Genomic DNA, 24,775 nt, shown 5'->3' with positions numbered 1-24,775 from the left:
AGGATGAGCACTGAGTAATGTGTAGACCTTTTGAGTCACTACATTGTACATCTGTAACTAACATAACACTGAATTAAAATTAAAAACACTGAATTAAAATTTAAAACCTTAAAAAAAAAACCTCAATCATACTTTCTGTTCTTTGTATCCAAATGTATTTTTGCAACATTTAAAAAGTAAATAATGCATCTTTAGAGTATTAACAAAGCAAATTTTTAAAATAATTATAATTACCTTCCTCATTCTCTCACCTTCAATTACTATTCAGTTGTTTTGTGTGTGTGTGCTATTAATACCTCTTGACTATACAAATGGCCTGCTATAAAGAAAAATACAGAGAACAGCACATATAGAACACAACAACACAACAGAAGGAAACAAGTAAGTGCCATACCTGGGTTATTATTAACATTACTTTTGGGTGGTTTCTGAACTGGTTTGGGAAGTGTTGATTCAGTCAAAGCTTTGTTAGCAACGGCTTGTTGGGCCTTCTTTATACTGCTCCCTTCGGATTCCCATGTCTGCTCACCAAGACTCAGTTGCACTGAGAACATCTTCAAAAACATAAAGAGACAGAAAATATTAAATTTTTCAGAAAATAAAATATGCTGTCTGAGAGAAAAACAGATATACCATAGAATCAAATTTTAGAGCTAGGGGTGACCTTACAAATTACTTGCACAAAAATATTATTCCACCTAGTGAAATCATTTTAAGAGACTGTACCAGATCTTTTTCTATCCATTCAAAGGCATAGGAGCAGCACTAAGTGAACAAGTGAGCAAGAAGAAATCACTTCCCTAAATAGAACGAATTGTTAATGTCATTCAAATAGCCATCATAAAAGCAGAATAAGTAAAGGAAGATGAGAAACTAAGAGAATCCACAAGGCCCTGCCTCTGTAATACTTATAAAATCTAATACCTTAAATGTCATACTTAGTACAATCTAGTCAAAGAGTCAGGAAATCCTTCTAAATATTATGTCACCAGGAAACTCTCAATCCTCCACAATCAACATTTAACCAGTCACCAAATTCTGTTAATTTTAACCTCACAAATATTTCTCAAAGCTCTCTCTCTAAAAACAAACAAACAAACAAAACTCCTCAAATCCAACTGTATCACCTCAACTAACCTCAGGTTAAAAATCTTTCAATGGTCCCACTTGGTGTGGTACAAAAGTTCTTTTTGTCCATCTTCATTTCATTACCACCCTTTCCTATATCATCTAAATATTCCATTCACACCATTATTTCCATGAGAGTTCAAAACCTATCGTTCACCTTCTAATATTGAGGATCAAGTTACAGACAACACAATCTGCTGTTTTCCACAGAAAGCCTACTACTTTGTAGGAATACAAAATATTAACCCCAAGATACTTTTAATTAATTAATTTTTGCTTGACTCTTGAGACAGCCCCATGAAAGAACTGCTCTCCATTTCATGCAGAGATAAGGGAACAGGCTTAGAGAGAATGAAATTGCCCACAGTCCTATAGTTCGTAACTGATTCAACTTCTGGCTATTCGGACACCAACCAAGGTCACAGCATGCCCCGCTGCCCTCATGAGTGGAGTAAACTCAACTCCTAAATTTGTTTTTTTTTTCCTTCCTGGGTGTTTCAGTATTAAGTTTGTTTTTGTTTTTGTTTTTAGGATTTGACAAAGAGAGAGAGAGAAAATGCTAGCATGAGTGCAGAGAGGAGCAGAGGGGACAAGCAGACTCCCTGCTGAACCTGGGGGACCCTGAGACCATGACCCAAGCCAAAGCAGACGCTTAATGGGCTGAGCCCCCAGGAACCCCCATGATGATGTATTCTTTCTCACAATTCTAAATTCTTAATTTAGAATTAAATTTAATTCTTTAATTCTTGGGGTCAAAATATTAACCCCAAGATACTTTTAATTAAAAAGATATTTTTAATTGAATTTAAATTTTTTTAATTAAAAAGAAATAAATATATATTTGCAGGAAGGAGATCACGTAGAACATACCTTAACCAACTGATTAAAGTTAGCATCATTAATAATCATACACACTAATACCATGTACCTCCTGATATGACCCAATGAGAAGCATTTAGTATTTTTGGCCAAAAATGCTTAACCTGAATCTAATCACAGGAAGAGAATTAGACAAGCTAGATTATAGTATATTCTGTAAGACAACTGGCCTAAACTCTTTTTAAAAATGTCAATGTCATGAAAGGGAAAAAAAAAAAAACACAACAAAAGAATATACCATAATCTAGATTTTTCTGGTTTTTCCCATGATTAATCCCTATGATTTAACCTTTACTGCTTCCTAATCCTCTAAATGTCACTATTTTCCTAGGCTCACAGGCCATACACCTTCAAGAGGTCTTCCTTGTCTCCTTTTCTCTCTCCATTCTCACCTGCATCCAGTTATCAAGCTGCTGATTCAACTTCAAAAATATTTTTCAGATCTGGCCTCCTCTCTTTATGCTCTTCACCAGTGTCTTAGCAAGGAATATCAACCTCTCTCCCCTAAATTACTGTAAGACCATTCTAACACCATTCCCTTAATGTAAGACATTCCCATTCAAACTATCCTTGTGACCACCACCAACATGAACATTCTATAAAATACAAATGTATCTAAGTCAAACCTCTGCTTTTCTGAAACTTCTTTAAAGGATCCCACTAGCTTATTGTACACCTAAAATGAATATAATATTTTATGTCAATTATATCTCAATAAAACTGGAGAAAACAAAAAGAATCCCACTACAATACAAATTTAATAATTTAAATAAGAAATGCTAGGACTCATTTATGAGTTTAAGTGGTAGGTTTATCATTTATTATGTGCAAAGTTAGAACAGTTACCTATTCTTTCTGTTTCCTTATTTCTTTAATAAACTGGGACTAAAAAGAACACACAGAATTGTTGTGAAAATTGGGGCGCCTGGGTGGCTCAGTGGGTTAAAGTCTCTGCATTCGGCTCAGGTCATGATCTCAGGGTCCTGGGATCGAGCCCCACATCAGGCTCTCAGCTCAGCGGGGAGCCTGCTTCCCCCTCTCTCTCTCTGCCTGCCTCTCTGCCTACTTACTCTCTGTCAAATAAATAAATAAAATCTTACAAAAAAAAAAAAAAAAAGAATTGTGAAAATTAAAACAAAAGGAGGTAAATGCTGCCACTTAAAAGGCAGAGATTGTAAAATTTGATTAAAAAAAGAAAAAGCAAAATCTGGGGTGCCTGGTTGGCTCATTCAGTTAAGCATCTGCCTTCAGCTCAGGTCATGATCCTGGGGTCTGAGATTAAGCCTAGCATTGGGTTCCAAGCTAGGCAGGAAGTCTGTTTCTCCCTCCCCCATTGGCCCTCTGCCCTTCTTGTGTGCTCACTCTCTCTCTCTCTCTGCAATAAATAAAATCTTTAAAAAAAGCAAAATCCAACTACATGCTTCCTACAAGTAATGCATTTCAGCTACAAAGATGACAGAAAGAATGTATCGTGCTAACATAAGTCAATGAAAAGCTAGATGACTATATTAATATCAAACAAAGTAGATTTCAGAGTAAAGATTAATACCAATGATAACAAAGGTAATTTGTCAAGGATAAAGGGATCAATTAATGAAGAAGACATAACAATCCAGAACATTTATTAACTAATAACACAGCTTCAAAATATATGAAGCAAAAATAAATGGAACTACAAAGAGAAGTAAGAAAAAATCCACAACTTACATCAGAAATACAATGTCCCCTTAATAGGTGACATAGCAATTAATAGGCAATCACAAAGAATATAGTAGAAATGAACATACTATAAACCAACAAAGCCTGATGGGCATTTTTAGAACTCTCTACCCAAAAAGAGCAGAAAATACATCTGCTCTCAATTTCTCACAAAATATCTAGAAGATATTCTAGGGCGCCTGGGTGGCTCAGTGGGTTGAGCTGCTGCCTTCGGCTCAGGTCGTGATCTCAGAGTCCTGGGATCGAGTCCCGCATCGGGCTCTCTGCTCAGCAGGGAGCCTGCTTCCTCCTCTCTCTCTCTGCCTACTTGTAATCTCTCTCTCTGTCAAATAAATAAATAAAATCTTTAAAAAAAAAAAAAAAAAAAAAAAAAAATATCTAGAAGATATTCTAGACCATAAAACAAGTCTCAATAAATTCAAAGGATTCAATGAAGCAAAGTATGTTCTCTGATCACAATGGAATTAAGTTAGAAACTAATAACAGAAAAATCTCTGGAAAATCTCCAAACATTTAGAAACTAAGTAATATATTTCTAAATAACGCATAGGTAAAAGATTAAATCAAAATGGAAATTAGAAGGTTTTAAAACTGAATAAAAATGAAAATACTACTTCTTATAAGATTACATTAAAATAGTTCTAAGAGGAAATCTCTAGAACTAAATGCCTATTCTAGAAAACTATGGTCTCAAGTTAACTTTAGCTTCAATCTTAAGAAACTAGAAAAAGAAGAGCAAATCAAATCTGACATTACAGGGGCTCAGGCAGTTAAGTATCTGACTCTTGATTTCGGCTCAAGTCTCAGGGTTGTGGGACTAAGCCCCATGCCGGGTTCTGTGCTCAGTGAGAAGTCTGCTTGGATTCTCTCTCTGCCCCTACCCTTCACACATGCATGTGCATGCTCTCTAACAAATAAATAAATTTAATTAAAAAAAAAAACTGAAGAGAAAAAAAAGTATTAAAGATAAAAGTAAACAATGAAACAGAAAATAAAACCAAATAGAAATAAAACCAAATAGATCAATAAAACAAAGTGTTGATTCTTCGCAGAGATTAATAAAATTGGTAAACCTATAGCCAGACTAATCTTGGGGGGAAAAAAGGGACATAAATCACTAATATCAGGAAATGAGAGAAGCAACATCACTCCAGATTCCTAAAGTATTAAAAAGATAACAAGGAAGTATTTTTAACAACTTTAAACCAATAAACGCAACAACTTAAATTCTGTGAAAGACACAATTACTAAAGCTCATTCAAGAAGAAATAAGTAATCCAAATAGTCCTATAAATGTTAAAGAAATTGAATCTGTAGTTTAAATTCTTTCCTCAAAGAAAACTCCAGGCCCAGATGGTCTCAATGATAAATTCTACTAAATATTGTAGGAAGAAATAATACCAGTTCATATAAAGTCTTCCCCAAAAAAGAGTAAGGTATTATTAGGGAAAACAATATAAATCAAAACTACAGACCAAGATCTCTGATAAAGTCAGATGTAAAAATCCTCCACAAAATATTAAAATCAAGGAATGCAAACTGGCACAGCTACTCTGGAAAACAGTATAGAGGTTCCTCAAACAGTTAAAAATAGAACTACCCTATGATCCATTTTGTATTTACCCAAAGAATACAAAAACACTAATTCAGAAAGACATATGTAATCTAATGTTTATAGCAGCATTATCTGTAACAGCCAATTATGGAAACAACCAAAGCGTCCATCATCTGATGAATGGAGAAAGAAGATATGGTACAAAGGGAAGACCCATAAGGCTAGCCCCAGATCTCTCAACAGAAATTTGGCAAGCCAGAAGAAAGTGGCATGATATACTCAACATGCTAAATGGGAAAAATCTGCAGCCAAGAACACTCTATCGATCCAACAAGGCTATCATTCAGAATAGAAGGAGAGATAACAAAAACTTAAGGAGTCCATGCCCACTCAACCAGCCCTGCAAGCAATATTAAAGGGAACTCTTTGAGTGGAAAGAAAAGACCAGAAGTGACAAAGACAAAAAAAGAACACAGAAAATCTCCAGAAACAATGACAAAACAAGTAATAAAATGGCACTAAAGGGGCTCCTGGGTGGCTCAGTCAGTTAAGCGTCTGTCTTCAGCTAGAGTCATGATCCTAGAGTCCTGGAATCGAGCCCTGCATCAGGTTCCCTACTCAGCGGGGAGCCTGCTTTCCCCTCTCCCTCTGCCTGTCGCTCCCCCAACTTGTGCTCTCTCTGTCCCTCTTTCTTTCTCTAATAAATAAATAAAATCTTTTTTGAAAAATGTCACAAATATATTATCAATAATTACTCTGAAGGTAAATGGACTAAATGCTCCAATCAAAAGAGATAAAGTGTCAGAATGGGTAAGAAAACAAGAGTCATCTATATGTTACCTACAAGAGACTCATTTTAGACCTAAAGACACATGCAGATTGAAAGTGAGAGGATGAAGAAACATTTATCATGCAAATGGATGTCAAAAGAAAGCTGGAGTAGTAATACTTTCATCATGCAAACAAGATTTTAAACCCAAGACTGTAACAGGAGATGAAGAGGATCCCTATATCATAATAAAAGATACCATCCAATAAGAAAAATCTAACAATTGTAAGTATTTATGCCCACAACATGGGAGTACCCAAATACATAAAACAATTAATAACAAACATTAAGGAAATCCTTGATAATACTACAATAATAGTAGGGGACTTTAATACCCACTTACAGCACTATATAGATCGTCTAAGCAGAAGATCAACAAGGAAACAAGGGCTTTGAATGGCACACTGAAACAGATGGACTTCACAGGTATATTTAGAACACTCCATCCTAAAGAAACAGAATACACATCTTTTGCAAGTGCACATGGGACATGCCCCAGTACAGACCACATACTGAATCAAAAAACAGGCCTCAACAAGTACAAAGACTGGGATCATACCATTCATATTTTCTGACCACAAAGCTATGAAACTTAAAGTCAACCACAAGAAAAAATTTGGAAAGACCACAAATACAAGGAGGTTAAACAACATGCTTCTAAACAATGAATGTGTCAACCAGGAAATCAAAGAAGAAATTAAAAAATACATAGAAAACAAATGAAAATGAAAACACAATGAATCAAAACATCTGGGATGCAGCAAAAGGAGTCCTAGGAGGGGCACCTGGGTGGCTCAGTGGGTTAAAGCCTCTGCCTTCGGCTCAGGTCATGATCTCAAGGTCCTGGGATCGAGCCCCACATCGGGCTCTCTGCTCAGCAGGGAGCCTGCTTCCCCGACCCCCACCTCTCTCTGCCTGCCTCTCTGCCTACTTGTGATCTCTCTCTCTCCCTCAAAAAAAAAAAAAAGGGAGTCCTAGGAGGGAGATATATAGCTATACAGGCCTACCTCAAGAAGCAAGAAAAATCTCAAATACACAACCTAACTTTACACCTAAAGAAGCTAGAAAAAGGACAACAATGAAGCCCAAAGCCAGCAGAAAAAGGGAAATAATAAAGTTTAGAGCAAAAGTAAAGAATGAAGAAACTGAAAGAACAGAACAGATGAAACCAGGAGCTGGTTCTTTGAAAAAATTAATAAAATTGATAAATCCTGAGCCAGACTCAATGAAAAGAAAAAAATACCCAAATAAATAAAATCACAAATGAGAGAAAAGAAATCATGAACAACACCACAGAAATACAAACAATTAGTATTATGAAAAACTATATACCAACAAATTGGACAACCTGGAAGAAATGGATAAATATAAATATATAAGCTACCAAAACAAAGAGGAAGAAATAGAAATTTTGAACAGACCAATAACAACCAAAGAAATTAAATCAGTAATCAAAAATTTCCCAAAAAATGAAAGTCTAATTTGCGAGGCAGAGTTGGGGGTTTGGAGGGTAGGAAAGGAAAAAATGAAACAAGATGGGATCGGGAGGAAGACAAACCATAAGACTCTTAATCTCACAAAACAAACTGAGGGTTGCCCGGGGGCTGGGGGGGCAGGGGGGCGGGGAGGTATAGAGAGGGTGTTTGGGTTATGGACATTGGGGAGGGTATGTGAAACGGTGAGTGCTGTGAAGTGGGTAAGCCTGACAATTCACAGACCGGTATCCCTGGGGCAAATAATACATTATATGTTAATAAAAATAATTAGTAAATAAATACATAAATAAAAATGAAAGTCCAGGACCAGATGGTTTCACAGATAAATTCTACCAAAATTTTTTTTAAAGACTTTATTTCTTTATTTGACACAGAGAGAGAGAGAGAGAGAAAGCAGAGAGAGGGAATACAAGCAGGAGGAGTGGAAGAGGGAGAAGCAGGCTTCCCGCTGAGCAGGGAGCCCAATGTGGGCTTTGATCCCAGGACCCTGGGATCATGACCTTAGCCAAAGGCAGATACTTAATGATTGAGCCACCCAGGCACCCCTCTATCAAACATTTTAAAGAAAAGTTAATACCAAAAAATAGAATGGGAGAAAAACTTCCAAATTCATTGTATAAGGCCAGCATTACACTGATACCAAAACAAGACTCCACTAAAAAAGAGAACTACAGGCCAATATCACTGATGAACACAGATGCAAAAATTCTCAATAAAATACTAGCAAATCAAATCCAACAGTATATTAAAAAAAAATCATTCACAATGTTCAAGTGGGATATATTTCTGTTTGCAGGGTGGTTCAGTATTTACAAATTAATCAATGTGATATACCATATCAATAAAAGAAAAGATAAGAACCATGTAATCCTTTCAATAGAAGCAGAAAAAGCATTTGATAAAGTACAACATCCATTCATGATAAAAACACTCAACAAAGCAGGTTTTGAGGGAACATACCTCAACATCATTAAAAAGGCCATATTTAAAAAACCCACAGCTAATATCATCCTCAAGGGGGGAAAACTATGAGTATTTCCTCTATGGTCAGGAAGAAGATGGGAATATCCACTCTCACCACTATTATTTAATGTAGTACTGAAAGTCCTAGCCACAGCAATCAGACAACAAAAAGAAATAAAAGGTATGAAAATCAGAAAGTAAGGAGTCAAACTTCTACTATTTGCAGATGATAAGACACTCTAAGTAGAAACCCCAAAAGACTTCACCACAAAATTGCTAAAACTGATACACAAATTCAGTAAAATCACATGATACAAAATCAATGTACAGAAATCTGCTGCATTTCTATACACCAATGAAGCTGAAAAAGAAATTAAGGAAAGAATCACATTTACAATTGCACCAAAAACCATAAGATACCTAGGAATAAAACTAACCAAAGAGGTAGAAGATCTATACAACACTGAAAACTGTAAAACACTGATGAAATTGAAGAGGACACAAAGAAATGGAAAAACATTCCTTGTTCATGGACTGGAAGAACAAATACTATTAAAATGTTTATACTACCCCAAGCAATCTACACATCTATTGCAATCCCTATCAAAATACCACAAGCGTTTTTTCACAGAGTGAGAACAAACAATCCCAAAATTTGTGTGAACCCCAAAAAGCCAAAGCCATCTTGAAAAAGAAATGCAAAGCTGGAGGCATCACAATTCCAGACTGCCAGTTGTATTACAAAGCTGTATTGATCAAGACAGTATGGTACTGCATAAAAACAGACACGTAGATCAGCAGAACAGAACAGAAAACCCAGAAATGGAACCACAACTTATAAGGTCAATTAATCTTCAACAAAGCAGGAAAGAATATCCAATGGGAAAAAGTCCATCTCTTCAACAAATGGTGTTGGGAAACTGGTCAGCAACATGCAAAAGAATGAAACTGGACCACTTTCTTATGCTACACACAAAAATAAATTCAAAATGGATGAAGGATCTAACTGTGAGGCATGAAACCATTAAAATCCAAAAGCAGAACAAGGCAGTAACTTCCTTGACATCAACCATTGCAACTCTCTACTATAGAGATTATCTCCTAAGGCAAGGGAAACAAGAGCAAAAATAAACTACTGAGACTTCATCAAAATAAAAAGCTTCCGCAGAGCAAAAGAAAGAATCAACGAAAATAAAAGTCAACCTATGGAATGGGAGAAGATACCTGCAAATGACATATCTAATTAAGGATCAGTATCCAAAATACATAAATAGATACAGAGAGATCCAAAATATATAAATATATAAAACTCAATACCCAAAAAACAAATAATCCATTAAAAATGGGCAAAAAAAAAAACATGAATAAACATTTTTTCAAGGAAGACATACAGGTGGCCAACAGATACCTAAAAAAATGCTCAATGTCACTAATCATCAGGGAAATACAAGTCAAAACCACAACGAGATATCACCTACCTCACAGCAGTCAGAATGGCTAAAATGAACAACACAGAAAATAACAGCTGTTGGAGAGGATGCAGAGAAAGAGGATTGCTCTTACACTGTTGGTGGGAATGCAAACTGGTGCAGCCACTCTGGAAAACTGTATGTTGGTTCCTCAAAAAGTTAAATATAGAAGTACCCTATAATCTGGCAACTGCACAACTAGGTATTTACCCAAAGGATACAAAAATACTAATTCAAAGGGATACATACACCCCAGTGTTTATAGCAGCATTATCTACAAAAGCCAAATTATGGAAAGAAGCCAAATGTTCACTGACTGATAATGGATAATGAAGATGTGGGAGATAGATGTGTGTGTGTGTGTGTGTGTGTGCTTGTGCGGGCTTGTGTGTGTGTGTGTGCGGGCTTGTGTGTGTGTGTGTGCGCACACACACACACACACACACACAAATGGAATAGTATTCAGCCATTAAAAAAAAAGAATGAAATCTTGCCATTTGTAATGACCTGGATGGAACTACAGAGCATAATCCTAAGCAAAGTCAGTCAGAAAAAGACAAATACTTTATGATTTCACTCATGTGGAAACAAAGGTGCGGGGGAAGAAAGAGGAAGGCAAACCAAAACAGACCTTAACTATAGAAAACAAACTGATGGTTACCAGAGGGAAAGTAAGTGGGAAGATGGGTAGAATAGGTGATGGGGACTAAGGACTACACTTGTGATGAGCACCAGGTGCCATACAGAGTCCTGAATCACTATATGTTACACCTGAAACTAATATTACATTTTATGTTAACCAACTGGAATTTAAATAAAAATTTAAAAATACATTAAATGGGATCTATCAATATGGAAATGAGCTAATACATTACAAGAAAGTGTTTTATCCCAGAAATGCAACGGTAGAGTCTGCATTTGAGACTCAATCAACATAATTCAAAATATTGAGATCAAAAAACAGAAAAACCATATATTACCATCTCAATCAATGTAGAACCATATGACAAAAATCAACATCTCTTCATGTTAAAAACTCTCAGTAAATGTTAAGTAGAAAGGAATTTCTTCAGTCTGATAAAAGGCATCTACAGAAAAGATACATCTAACATGACAATTAATGAGGGGAAACTGAAATGACTGCCCATAAGATCAGGAATAAATTGAGAGCTGTCTGCTGTCATCACTTCTATTCAACATTGCACTTAAGTTCTACCAATGCAATTACCAAGAGAAATAAATAAGACATTAAGATTGGAAAGTAGGATTAAAAACTGTCTTCATGAGGGCCTGGGTCACTCAATCAGTTAAATATCTGCCTTCAGCTAGGTCATGATCCCAGGGTCCTGGGATCGAGCCCCAAGTCAGGGAGCCTGCTTCTCCCTCTCCTCCCCATTCATGCTCTCTCTCACTATCTCTGCCTCTTTCTCTCTCAAATAAATAAATAAAATCTTTAAAAATAAAAAAATAAAATAAAAATTTATTCAAAACATCTTTATTTAAAAATGACATGTGGGGGCACCTGGGTGGCTCAGTGGGTTAAAGCCTCTGCCTTTGGCTCAGGTCATGATTCCAGGGTCCTAGGATTGAGCCCCGCATGGGGCTCTCTGCTCAGCGGGGAGCCTGCTTCCTCCTCCTCTCTCTCTCTCTCTCTCTCTCTGCCTGCCTCTCTGCCTACTTGTGATCTCTATCTGTCAAGTAAATAAATAAAACCTTTTTAAAGAGATGACATGTAGAACCCCCAAAAAAAATCTAAAAAGGAATTTTTTAAAAAGCAACTCAAACTGATAAATGAGTTTAGCAAGATTTCAGAACACTGCATCAATACACAAAAATTGCTGTATTTTTATACAAGAGCAATAATCAATAAGAACAAGAAACTAAATTTTAAAAAACGTGACCACAGGCAATAGCATCAAAAATATGAAATACTGGGACATCTGGGTGGCTCAGTCAGCTAAACATCTGCTTTTTGCTCAGGTCATGATCCCAAGGTCCTGGGATCAAGTCCCACATTCTTGCTCAGCAGGGAGCCTGCTTCTCCCTCTGCTAGACACTCCCCCTGCTTTTGCTCTCTCCCTTTCTCTCACAAACTAAAAAATAAATAAATAAACTCTTAAAAAAAATAAATGATATACTTAGGGATAAGTCTAAAGATGTAAAATACTTGACTACCAAAAACTACAAATATTGTTGAGAGAAATTAAATAATATCTAAATAAATGAGAGATATTTTGTTGGTGTGTTGGAAGACTCAATTTTCTTTCCATGTCAATTTGCCCCAAAATGAGCTATAGAGTCACAGCAGTTCTATTCAAAATCCCAGCAGGGTGTTTTATAGAAAAGACAAGCTGATTTTAAATTCATATAAAAATGCAAAGGAACAATCTGAAAAAGAACAAAATTAATAGGCTACTACTCCCAGATTTCAAGAATTATAAAGCTACTGCAAACCAAACAGCACAGCCTCTGCATAAAGATGAGAAAATAAATCAATAGAATAGAAAAGACTCCAGAAATGAACACATACATGGACAGCTAATTTTTGACAAAGATGCACAGCAACGCTGTGAAGAAAGGATAATCTCTTCAACAACTGGACATCTATTTGCAAAAAAATAAATAAGCCTTGCTACATCTCACATGACATATAAAAATTAACACAAAATGGCAGTTAGATCTAAATGTAAGAGCTAAAGCAATAAAGTATCTAGGAAAAAAACATAGGAGAAAATCTTATGATCTTATAGAAGGCAAAGATGTCTTAGACATGATACCAAAAGTACAGGGAACAAATGGATAAACTGGAATTCATCAAAATTAACAAGTACTGGGGCGCCTGGGTGGCTCAGTGGGTTGGGCCACTGCCTTCGGCTCGGGTCATGATCTCAGAGTCCTGGGATCGAGTCCCGCATCGGGCTCTCTGCTCAGCAGAGAGCCTGCTTCCCTCTCTCTCTCTCAGCCTGCCTCTCCATCTACTTGTGATTTCTCTCTGTCAAATAAATAAATAAAATCTTCAAAAAAAAAAAAAAAAAAAAAAAATTAACAAGTACTGCTCTCTAAAGATGCTGTTTAAAAAAAGAAAAGATAAGCCACAGAGTAGGAGGAAATAATTTCCAAACATATATCTAATAAGGGACTTGTACCCACAATAATCAAAGAGAGACATCAGAGAAGACACCAAAGTAGGAAGATCTGACTAAGGAAAAGTGCCTATGATATAGGAAATATCAATATCAATAGATATTTTGCCAAGGATTTTTTTTAATCCTATATTCTACTAACAAGCATTGACATAATTATCTGAGTACCCCCACTATCAACATAGTTGCTAAGAATTTACAAACCATCATTCCATTATACTACACTAGAACAGATACCATATTTCTCAAATTACAGATGAGAAAACTGAAACTCTAAATCACTTGTTCAAGGCCACATAAGCTGGATAATGTAGAACAAAGATCAAGCTTGACAAATCTAGCTAGCATAAAAGTAAATAAATTAAAAAAAAGACTACTTGGCTTCAAGGTCACTGGGTGATACTGCCTCCCTCAGTGAAACCTATTCCAAAGTAAACCTCAGTGTGCAGCTACTGGAGCTTTCTTAACACTGACTCATGCATACCAAAAACTTCTCAAAATTGGGAAATAGAGGAACAGAAGAAAATACATTTTGTCTTCTTTCTGGTTCTCTTCCTTATACTTTATATTGTAATAGCTTTCTTTACAATTTTGAAAAAGTCAAAATGACAACACGTAAGAAAAAAAAAATGAACTATATTTAGGTACCTAGGAGGTAAAGCAATGTCACAATAACTCACACTAATATAAGTGATACCAAATTACTTCAGCATTCAACTTGAAAGTGAGCAGATAAACAAAAGGGGGCAAGGAAAGCATTACAATTTGTTATTTAATAGTCACATGTTAAAAGTTGCGTTAAGTTGTTCAGATTCTGTAAGACTCAGTGGAGGAAAGAAGAAAGATCACTACTTCCCACCAACAAGTATGTACGAAAAGATAATTCTACACCACTTTGAAGACGTTTATCTTGTGTTTCTCAACTCTGGATGCACATTTGAGTCATCTGAGAGCTTAAAAATATTCCCAGTGTCTGGGCTTCATCCAAGACCAATCAAATTAGAATTTCTGAGGGTAAGACTCATGCATAAGTGTTGTTTAAAGCTTCCTTGGTGATTTCAATGAACAACCAAGGTTGAGAACCACTACTTTTAAGTATGTGTACATATAACATACAAACATATATACGTACATAAATATGTTAATTGTCTGTAACTGGTTAATCTCCCAAGAAAATAAGTGATACTTAGCAAGTGCTAACCAAGGGGAAGACTGCTGAGTGTACATACAAAGCATATGGAATTTAAGCTGGGTAAGAACCATATGAGGACTGAGGGGAGTGAGAGGTAGTAAAAGGGTGGTAGAATCAATAGATTTGTGGTATGGAAGAAGTACTAAAATTAAATAGAGGGAATGAACTAGAAAGTTAGGAGGTGTCAGACAGAGATGAATGCTTGAGATTAAGACTATGGAGGGTCTTGCAGTTACTGGTTATGATAAAGTCAAAAATATCACAGGAATGAGCAGCTAGAGGAGAGGGAGCAAGATAACAAAAGTACAATGACTGAAATGTCAGCTTGTTGGAACAATCATCTACTTAGTGAAATCATAGAAAATTAAAACATGATGAGTCAGAGTAAAAGTGAGGCATGAGAAATGTGATGGAATCACCCAAAGGTCAACAAATGATTACTGTGAGGTGACATGGGTTAGCCTATTAACATGAAATTGAAAGCTGGGGAATCACCTCAAGGAAGAATTCCTGGAATTAGAAATGAGGAGCTAGGAAGACAGTTCCTATAAGAGCCATAAAATATAGAAGAACAATAACCTTAATAAAGCTCAGTCTAGTACAAAATAATGACCAACATGTACAGCACAGCAGTGACTACACCTGAGGAAGACACGTCCTGCTGAAGGCCCAGTAGAGGAATCAGAGAAGTTTCACAAAGGTTTAGAAGATGTGCTGTGTGAGCTTAGTGTTCAAAAATGCATAAGAACAAAAGGACCTTCAAGGCAGGGAGACACTACAACATAGGGGAAGCAGAGAGATGTGAAAAAAACATGAACCGTTCTAAGAAATGCAACAGTTCAATGTGATAAGGGCAGAACAGGAATGAATACGAAATGAGTACGAATTAATGGGTACAAAAGAGAGTCAGGATAAATGACTTAACAGGTAGACCAAGGCCACAACTTTATTCTCTACATAAATGATATAATGACAAATTAAACTGTTGTCCATAAATCCTTCATAAAAGTCTCTAATAGGGAAGAAAATTAACAGATTTCAGTTTAATCTCATATATCTTACTTTGAAGGAGGTACTAGAAAACAATTATATAATCCAATAGCCATTGCTTTATACAGATTAACCAACTTGAGGATCAATTGTTTCATCATAAAAAACTAATGATCATAAATACAAGATTAAAAATGTACCATGGAAATTTGTGTACAACTGAGGCTTTTTAAAACACATGAATAAAGCTCAAACAAAAATGTATTAATTATAGACTTCTTTATAACATATATACAAACATATATATGAGGCTATATGTAAATATAAATTGCTCTCCCACTCAAGAGAACAATATTATAAATGAATGCATAAATAACAATATTGCTACATACAACTTTTATAAATGATGAAACTTATAACTGCGTATCACACTGGAAAAGATGTCTCACTAGGTAACTTGTTATATTTACTCTGTGTCCATTTTACTTTAAAAGTTATTAATTTAATGGAAAGAACACTGCATTTGGGAGCCAAAGAACACATATTCAAGTGCTGGCACAGGCACATATGAGCTATTATTAAGCAAGTCACTTAACTTCTCTGTGTGTAAGTTACTTTACAAAACAAAAATCAAAATCCACATCTCCTGATCTGTTAAGGTTTCTGCGAAGCAGCAAATCTGACAAAGCTTTGTAAACCATAGTGAGCAATAAAACTGTTTAGTTACAGACTTCTAAATATTATTAATATAGAACTAAAAGCCTTTAGGTCATCTGCTGCCCCTCCCTCCACCCCCCAATGAAGCACAATTAAAACCTGAGATGATAAATCTGATAGACTTTGATAAGCATGTCTCACCACCTCTCTTCATAACCTTACCTTCGAATGAGCAGGCCCTCTTTCTTTCAGAAGTTTATACTGGGGTTGGACTCTATTGAAACGGGCTAACTCATTTACCAGACACATTGGAGTTTTCTCTTTGGGGTTTGCCATTTTATCTTGGAGAGAAGCTGTAAATAAAAAGGCTTTAAAGTTTTTGTGAAGAATGACTTTAAAATGGAAGAAAAGCTAATTTTGACTTTTTTAGATCGACGTCAGATTGTAAATTTGGATTAAATTATTTTCATGAATTTTATATAAAAAACTCAAACCATCTAAAGTGTTCCATTACATGCAACAGAAATATGTATCACATTTAAACAATAAATTCAGGTAACGTTTTCCCTAAGTACCTAAATTGCTCTCTATACATTTTTTGATAACAGCACACATACCAATTTTTAAATAATACGATTATAATGATTTTTAGTTTATCTTATAACTTTCCTTTCCTCTCAAAAAATTTTAGCATAAACACATAATTCTCCTGATTCTTATTACTATAAAACTATATTCTACCTTATTATCATTTGATCTTACTTTTTTTTTTCCTTCTTATTTTGAGGCAGCATATTAATTGAAAAAGCTCTAGACTTGGGAATGGAGTCTAAGCTTAAGTACTAGCTCTTTCAACTACTATTTTTAGTAACTTCCTTTCCTTTTTGGGTTTTTTTTTTTTTTTTCATAAAATTTTAAAAGAAGTAGAAAGGACAATTTAACAAATGTCCAAGTTCTTACCCCTTAGAACTGAAATTAATATTTTCCAAGTTTAAGTCTCATTAAAACAAAACAAAACAGTATTATATTCCAGTTAAGGTCCGTTTATCCTTTCCAGAAATCACTACTAAATGATTTTAGAATATATCCCTCTGGAATATTTTATAATACATTTACATGCATGTATGTATATCCATGAAAATACAATCTTGAGATATATATGGTTTTGCAGTCACATTAATAGTAATATAACATATAATTTTCAAACTTTCTTCACTCTTCATTATGTTTTTGATATTATAACTTATATAGATCCACTGTGTTACTTTTAACTGCTGTATAATTTCCATCACAATACCACATCGGTTTTCTAATACACTCCCCTACTGACAGACATTTAAATTGTTTCAATTCTTTACCTTTATGAGTAAAAACATGCTGCCAAAGGGCACTCAGAATGACTATACCAAATTACCTTCTGCTGGCAGTATGAGAATTACCACTTCCCTTCAACCCTGAAAACATGGAGTATGGTCAGGTATTTTAATTTTTGATAATTTGATGTCTGATGAATTGTATCCCTCTATTAGTTTTTGTTTTCCCCGCTATTACTTTAATTTGCATTCCCATTTTCCTAGTGAGTCTAATCACCTTCTCATGTTATTGATCATTTGGGTTTCCTCTTTGGGAACAACTCCTGTCTTTTTTTCTATTGATTATTTTATGTATAATATTTATCAATATTTTCTTTTACAGTCTGTGCTTGCTATTTGTTTAAGAAACCCCTCCCTGGGGCGCCTGGATGGCTCAGTGGGTTAAGCTTCTGCCTTCAGCTCAGGTCATGATCTCAGGGTTCTGGGATCGAGCCCCACATCGGGCTCTCTGCTGGGCAGGGAGCCAGCTTCCTCCTCTCTCTCTCTCTCTGCCTGCCTCTCTGTCTAATTGTGATATCTCTCTGTCAAATAAATAAAATCTTAAAAAAAAAAAAAAAAAGAAACCCCTCCCTAACCTGCAAGGTATTAATGATTTTTACTTAATTTAACTAAGCCTTCTATGCTTTATCCTTAAGAATATAATAAATCTATCCTACTTAACTCACAAGTTGTTTTGAGGTTAAGATTTTTTAACGTACAATATTCTAAATTCTACCACAATTATTACAGCTTCAAAATATTTTCCTAATACTCTATTATTTTATCCTGTATTAGTCATTCATCTCATTTATAGACACATTAACTACGTTTTAGTCTTCTTTCATCTCCTATTAAATCATACCAAGAAATATTTTAAAACCTTAGCATAAAACACTCAAGTGGCTTACTTTCTGCTCAATTAAACTAGTCACAGTGTGTGAAAAATACATTAAATAAATAGAAATAGCTCAATTTAGAAACTTTATGAACTTTCTATGGCAAATTTAATGAACAAAACAGTATTCTCTTAACTTTTTCATACTCTTTTCAGGATCAATAATTTAACACAATAATTTGATCACATTACAATTTAGAAATTATTTGATTAAAAAACTACATAAATACCTACTAAAGCACAAGTGAAAGAAAGGAGAACCTAAACAACCACCTGTAGGACCAATACAGTTGACAACTGATTCTACAATTAAACTACTCTAAGTGGCATGTAAAACAAACAGAAAAACTAGTAATTTTTACTTTTTGGAACAGCACAAAAAAGACAAGAGTAAGTCAAGAGAGGTTTGAGGAAATCTGCATCTTACTTATTTCACTGTAAATTTTATAAATTGTACCATAAGTCAGTCATCATATAAAATACTAGGTGACTTGGGTTATAATCAGTTTGGGTCCTTGCATACCATGGCATTAAATAACTCAAGTACAACAGAAGACACAGATACCTATGCCTGTATCAAGAAGCAAAGAAAAATGACAATTTGTTAAAGATGAGAAAATATTAAAGTCTGGTAAAAATCAGCTAATTTTGCATAACACTTAAATAGCACATATACTACTGTATAATTTTTATAACTCAGCAATGCAATATATTCATCTGTTAAAATGCAAAAAATATTAGGAGCATATCAAGCACAATGTGACAATTTTATAGTCACTATGAAAATTTTTCATAGTACAGATTTTTAATATATTAAAATGATAAAATATATATGTTGGCTGATTGAGTTTAAATTTTTAAAAAATGATGTTCACAGCCCTGTATACTTGCTTGGTAAGAAAACCAGATCTAAATACTTTAAAGTAAAATGTCAACTAATAACATGGTGTTAAACGTATATCTCATTAACTTTGACTTTTCACTGCATAAAAATAACATAAATCCTATAAAATTTTTTAATGTGTTTAAAATGTTTAATAAACATTTTTTAATGTGTCGCTTAAGATTTGGTGTGAAACGTGTGCAAATACACACAGAATCTCATTTAAATAAAGCTTTATAACTAAAATTTAAAGGTTTAAATTTGGTAGATTTTAAAATATTTAGACCTAGTTGTAATTTATTTTACAGAATGATTAAAACTTTATTTTAAATAGCTACACCTCTATTTAATCAGGAATCTTATTAGTATTAACTACTTGACAGAGCTCAGTGATCGAGCAATAATTAAAATTTAAGCCAAAATTTTTGGGATGCCTGGGTGGGTCAGTCAGTTCAGTGATAAACTCTTGATTTTGTCTCAGCTCATGATCCTCAGATCATGGGATCTAGCCCTGTGTGGGGCTCTGCACTCAGTGGGGAATCTATGTGACATTCTCTCTCTTCCTTTCCCTCTTCCCTCGCCCAACTGCACAGGTGCATGATCTTGCTACTCTCTTTTTTATACCTTTTTATATCTTTTTCAAAAAATTAAACCAAAATTTTAATAAAGCATCTACAAAACTATAAAACTAACCTATAAAAGTTAAGACCTACAAGCTTAATTTATATATAACTTCTTAGAAAAGTCAATAATGCAAAAAGGGAGAAATACATATACTGTTGTATAGGTATACAATTTGAAAAGACCTGTGAATGTTTTCATCAAGATATTTTGAAATAGGCTTCAAGTCAGTTTGGTGGCTGGGATAGAAGCCTACTTAGAAGTAAATAAAATTAATGATAATGGATTTCACAATCTAAGACTTTCCCATTTTGAGAGAGCAACTGCCGTTTGATGGTTAGGAACCTGCTTTGGATATCTCAGCTACTTACTGATTCCATATGAGTTTGAGAAAGTATTTAAAGGTCACTTTCTAGGCAGTAAAACAAAAATAATAGTTGCTTTTATATTACTGGATAATTTTATGAGTTGAATGGGATAACATAAGACCTGTTAACAATGATAAGAATCCATTATTATTCTGATTATAAATAATTTGTTAAAGCACACTACCATCAAATTATGAAAAGAGTGATACAGTTTTATAAACGTTTTTACATAGCCTTCCAAGTTAAAATATTCTGAATTAAAATGTTAGGAAAAGCTGATTTGATTCACACAAATAGACTTCTTTAATATTCTGTAAAAAGCATGTATTTGTTATTTTTTCCAGACTTACGACTATGACTGACTTATAAATTTGGTTCCACTGAAAAATTTCCAGCTGTGCTACAAAAGACATTTTAAGATTTCTCATATTTGTGTTAGGGAATATTCTATGTTGGTATTAAATTTGTTTACATGTAACTCACCATAACTTTGATGAGTAATACTAGTAAATAGATATTTATAACCCCAGTATCAGCACATTCAACAAAAATTAGTACACTCTAGTCTTTTTGAGACAAACCCTACTTTTGTATTTTTATAAAATGTCCTGACTCTCTGGGACTTAAATCTTCAAACCATACCAAAATAATGTAGCTGAGAATTTTTAATCAACAGGCAAAATCCCGGTCCCAAGAAAGCTCACAAAATTGCATAAGAAACAGGCACATACCATAAACAAATACAATACAATACAAATGCTAATGATAAGGTTGCTACAGGGAGTTCTTAGGTGAAAGAGGTACTAAAAGAGCAGTTTTCAAGAGGTGGTGATTAGTTAAGTAAGCCTGCAAGGGTAGAACAAAGACAATCCAAGCTTGTCCACAGCACACATGCAGGAGAAAGCACATAAAACACATCACATTCCAGCAAATACAAGTAGATCGTTAGCAGAAAACAGAACGCATATAAGGAAACTGCAGAAAAAACTGAACCAGAATCCACCAAAATACCAAAAACTTCCTAAGCCAGAACTTACAGTAGCAACATTTTTAAAGTAGTTAAATTGCAGCCAGAGCTGTTGCTAATACTTAGTCTACCTCACCTGCCAAGGCAAGTCTCTCCATAGAAGAATCTATTTCCATCCCTGGTCCCAGAAATGACTTGGACACAGTTTCTAAGTCTCTTTGCTGGCTTCCCTTCCCCTAGGCCCTGCTATTGGAAGTGACTCATCCTAATACCCAAGTTAAAAAATTAAAAAAAAAAAAAAAAAAAAAAAAACAGAGTCAAAGGAGCAAAGGAATTTGCCTTCCACAGGCTCTTGCCTTCTAGGAGAAAGAAATAAGACTACCTCTCCACAGCTGTAACTAAAACAAACCATGTAACTTCAGATTAGACTATAACCTAAGGTTGTCCAAGGAAATCAATACCCAAAGATCAAACTGTTCTAATTGCCTATCGATTAGGGAAAAATTTAAGTTCCTACCTTATATAAACATAAAAATAAATTCCCTAAGTATAAAAATATAAAATATAAAAATATGATAAAAGCACAAGAAAATTTGGCTAAATTTCTGTCATAATCCTGTAAGACAAACAACTTTTCTAGGTAAGAAGGGAAACCTAAAAGTTATAATGGGATCTACTAACAGATTTAATAATAACATAAAAATGTAGAACTCCCATACTAGCAAAAGATACCACAAATTATGCTTTAAAAAGTCTACAAACGGGGGCGCCTGGGTGGCTCAGTGGGTTAAAGCCTCTGCCTTCGGCTCAGGTCATGATCTCAGAGTCCTAGGATAGAGCTCTGCATGGAGCTCCGCATGGGGCTCTGCTCAGTGGGGAGCCTGCTTCCCTTCCTCTCTCTGCCTGCCTCTCTGCCTACTTGTGATCTCTGTCTGTCAAATAAATAAATAAAATCTTTAAAAAAAAAAAGTCTACAAACTGAAGAAATACTTGCAACATATAAAGAAAAATTGTTGACACCCATAAAACACAAAAATGATAAAAAAATTTTTTTTAATCCAGTAGAAAAAAGGGCAAATGTACTCACAATCAACTCACAATATAATTTGAGTAAACACGTCTGCTCAAAAACTAATGTCTAAAGAAATAAATATTTGAATTTCAATGAAATGTAATTTATCACACTAAACTGATAAAGACCGTAAAATGATCATATAAGTATTGGCAAGGATGTAGGAAAATGGGTGCAAACTCTACCAATGCAAATAGAATGTGGACAAACTTTTTGGTGAGCAAACTGGCAATACTGATTAAAGCTTCAATTGCAGGGCACCTGGGTGGTGCAGTTGATTCAGACTCCAACTCTTGGTTTCAGCTCAGGTAGTGATCTTAGGGTTATGAGATCGAGTCCCGCAATGGGCTCTGCACTCAGTGCAGAATCTGCTTGAGCTTCTCTCCCTTTCCCTCTGCTTCTCCATGCTGTGCACATGCACTCTCTCTAAAATAAATAAGTAAAGCTAAAAAAAAAAAAAAGAAAAGAAAAGAAAAGTTTCAATTGCCTCTATTTTTAAAAGAGCAACTCTACATCCAGGTATTCATACTATAGGAAGACTCACATAAAATATACACAGTGACAATATGCATAGCAAGACTATAATTCAAGAGCTACAAACAAGCTAAATATTTATCCAGCAATAATTAACTGGTTAAATAAACTACAGTGGGATGTGCAACCCTGAAAAGATGAGGTACAGATCTAGTGCACTGACATGGAAGATGTTACAAAAGTGTTAAATGAAAAACAGGACAGCTTACTGTCTGATCTTTTTTTTTTTTTTTTAAATCAAGTAAGTGCCTATGCATAACAGAAGAAATGCAACAGGCAGGGAACAGAAAGACTCCTCATTTTTTTTTCCTTGCCTTTTATTTATTTATTGTCAGAGAGAGAGAGTAAGTACATGCACAAGCAGTGGGAGCACCAAGCAGAAGAAGAAGCAGGCTCGCCACTGAGCAAGGAACCCTATGCAGGACTTGGTCCCAGAACCTTAGGATCATGACCTGAGCCAAAGGCAGTTGCTTTACTGACCTACTGAGCCACCCAGGTATCTGGAGAATCCACACTTTCTACTTTATAGTACCCCATTGTTGTACCTTTTTACAATGAATAGGCATATATATATATATATATATACTTTACATTTAAAAAAATATTTTACAAAACCATACCAAAAGTAGGGAATGGTTTACAGTTTAAGTTTTAGACTCTGCCATTGTTCTTTCCAATCTTTACAGGGCCACCAAGGTTCTGAAAAACAAGATGCTCAAGGACCTGATTCAAAGCAGGCAGTAAGTGTGGTGTCTACAATCCCTGACTTTTACAAATGAAGCCACCTTGGGATTTAAACACTGCTAAAATATAGTGTAGCTTTACCAACATTTGATATGGTCGGTCTTCTTAACTTTAGCCATTGTAATAGCTACATAATGGTATCTCATGGTGAAGCTAATTTACATTCCCTACTGAGTACACATGTGATGTTTTCATATTTTACACACGATCTATATTTATCCTGTAATGAAGCATCCACCAAAATAGCTTACCCATTTTTCAATTGGGTTACTTTCCTTATTGTTTTATCTGAAGAGTTCTTTACTTATTCTAAATATGTCATTAGATATATGTTTCACAAAGATTTCCTCCCAGAATGTGGCATCTCTTTTTATTCCCTTACCAGTGTCTTCTGAAGAGCAGACTTTAATTTTAGTAAGATCTAGTTTATCAATTCATCCATTTACATATTGTGCTCTTGGTGTTGTATCTAAGAAATCATTAACTAGGTAAGGTCTCAAATATTCCCATTTTCTTCTAGCTTTATAGTTTGGGGCTGCACATTGAGGTCTCTGGGCCATTTTGAATTAATTTTTGTACATGGTGCAAAATATGGATTCATTTCCATTTTTTGTAGATCAATGTCCAGTGCTCAAGCAGTATTTGTGAAAAATGCTATTATTTTTTCCACTGTATTGCTTTTCATGGCTTTGTCAAAATCAGTTATCAATATGTAAGTGGGTTTACTTCTGGACTATCTCTTATATTTCAGTAATATATTTGTCTATTTGTATGCCAATTCTACTTTTACTGTAGCTTTACAATATTTCTTGAAATTAGGTAGTGTTGGTACCCCAACACTGTTCTTTTTCCCACTTGTTTTGGCTATTCTAAGTTCTTGTATTTACATATGGATTTTATTCTAGGCAAAAATGCCTGCAAGGATTAGAGAAGAATTCCCTCGAATCTACAGGTTAATTTGGTAAAAATCAAACGTTTTCTTTCATTTTTAAAGTATTTCTTATGTTTTTAATTTTTTTTTTAAGATTTTATTTATTTATTTGAGAGAGAGAGCACACCAACAAGCACGGGGAGCAGCAGAGAGGGAGAAGCAGGCTCTGGCTTAGCAGGGAACCCAATGAGAGACTCTATCCCAGGACCCTAAGACCACGACCTGAGCTGAAGGCAGATGCTTAAACAACTGAACCACCCAGGCACCCATTTTTTTTTTAATTTTTTAAGATTTTATTTGAGAGACGGAGATATGGCTAGCATGAGCAGGGGGAGGGGCAGAGGGAGAGAAGCAGACTCCCCACTGGGTGGGGAGCCCTACCTGAGGC

The 24,775-nt window shown here is 34.9% G+C and overlaps 1 protein-coding gene across 10 annotated transcripts in view; it reads right to left on the bottom strand.

Annotated features, from left to right (window-relative positions):
* STAU2 (staufen double-stranded RNA binding protein 2) overlaps nucleotides 1-24,775 on the bottom strand; it is a 336,676-nt gene that overhangs the window by 270,650 nt on the left and 41,251 nt on the right. For 5 of the 10 annotated variants that reach the window (XM_059166204.1, XM_059166208.1, XM_059166213.1 and 2 more), the window contains exons 3-4: nucleotides 16,243-16,373; nucleotides 395-554 (exon numbers count right to left, since the gene is read on the bottom strand). The exons of 1 other annotated variant lie outside the window; for it this stretch is intronic. In XM_059166204.1, coding sequence (XP_059022187.1) covers nucleotides 395-554; nucleotides 16,243-16,356 — 274 coding nt within the window. In that variant the 5' untranslated portion in view covers nucleotides 16,357-16,373. The remainder of the gene's footprint in view (nucleotides 1-394; nucleotides 555-16,242; nucleotides 16,374-24,775) is intronic. 4 more of the 10 variants (XM_059166206.1, XM_059166205.1, XM_059166209.1 and 1 more) reach the window with 1 other exon arrangement.

This window comes from Mustela lutreola, chromosome 3 (genome assembly GCF_030435805.1).
Source record: "Mustela lutreola isolate mMusLut2 chromosome 3, mMusLut2.pri, whole genome shotgun sequence".
NCBI lineage: Eukaryota > Metazoa > Chordata > Mammalia > Carnivora > Mustelidae > Mustela > Mustela lutreola.
Note: the sequence above shows the minus strand (reverse complement) of the source record. Positions and strands in the feature narration are given on the sequence as shown.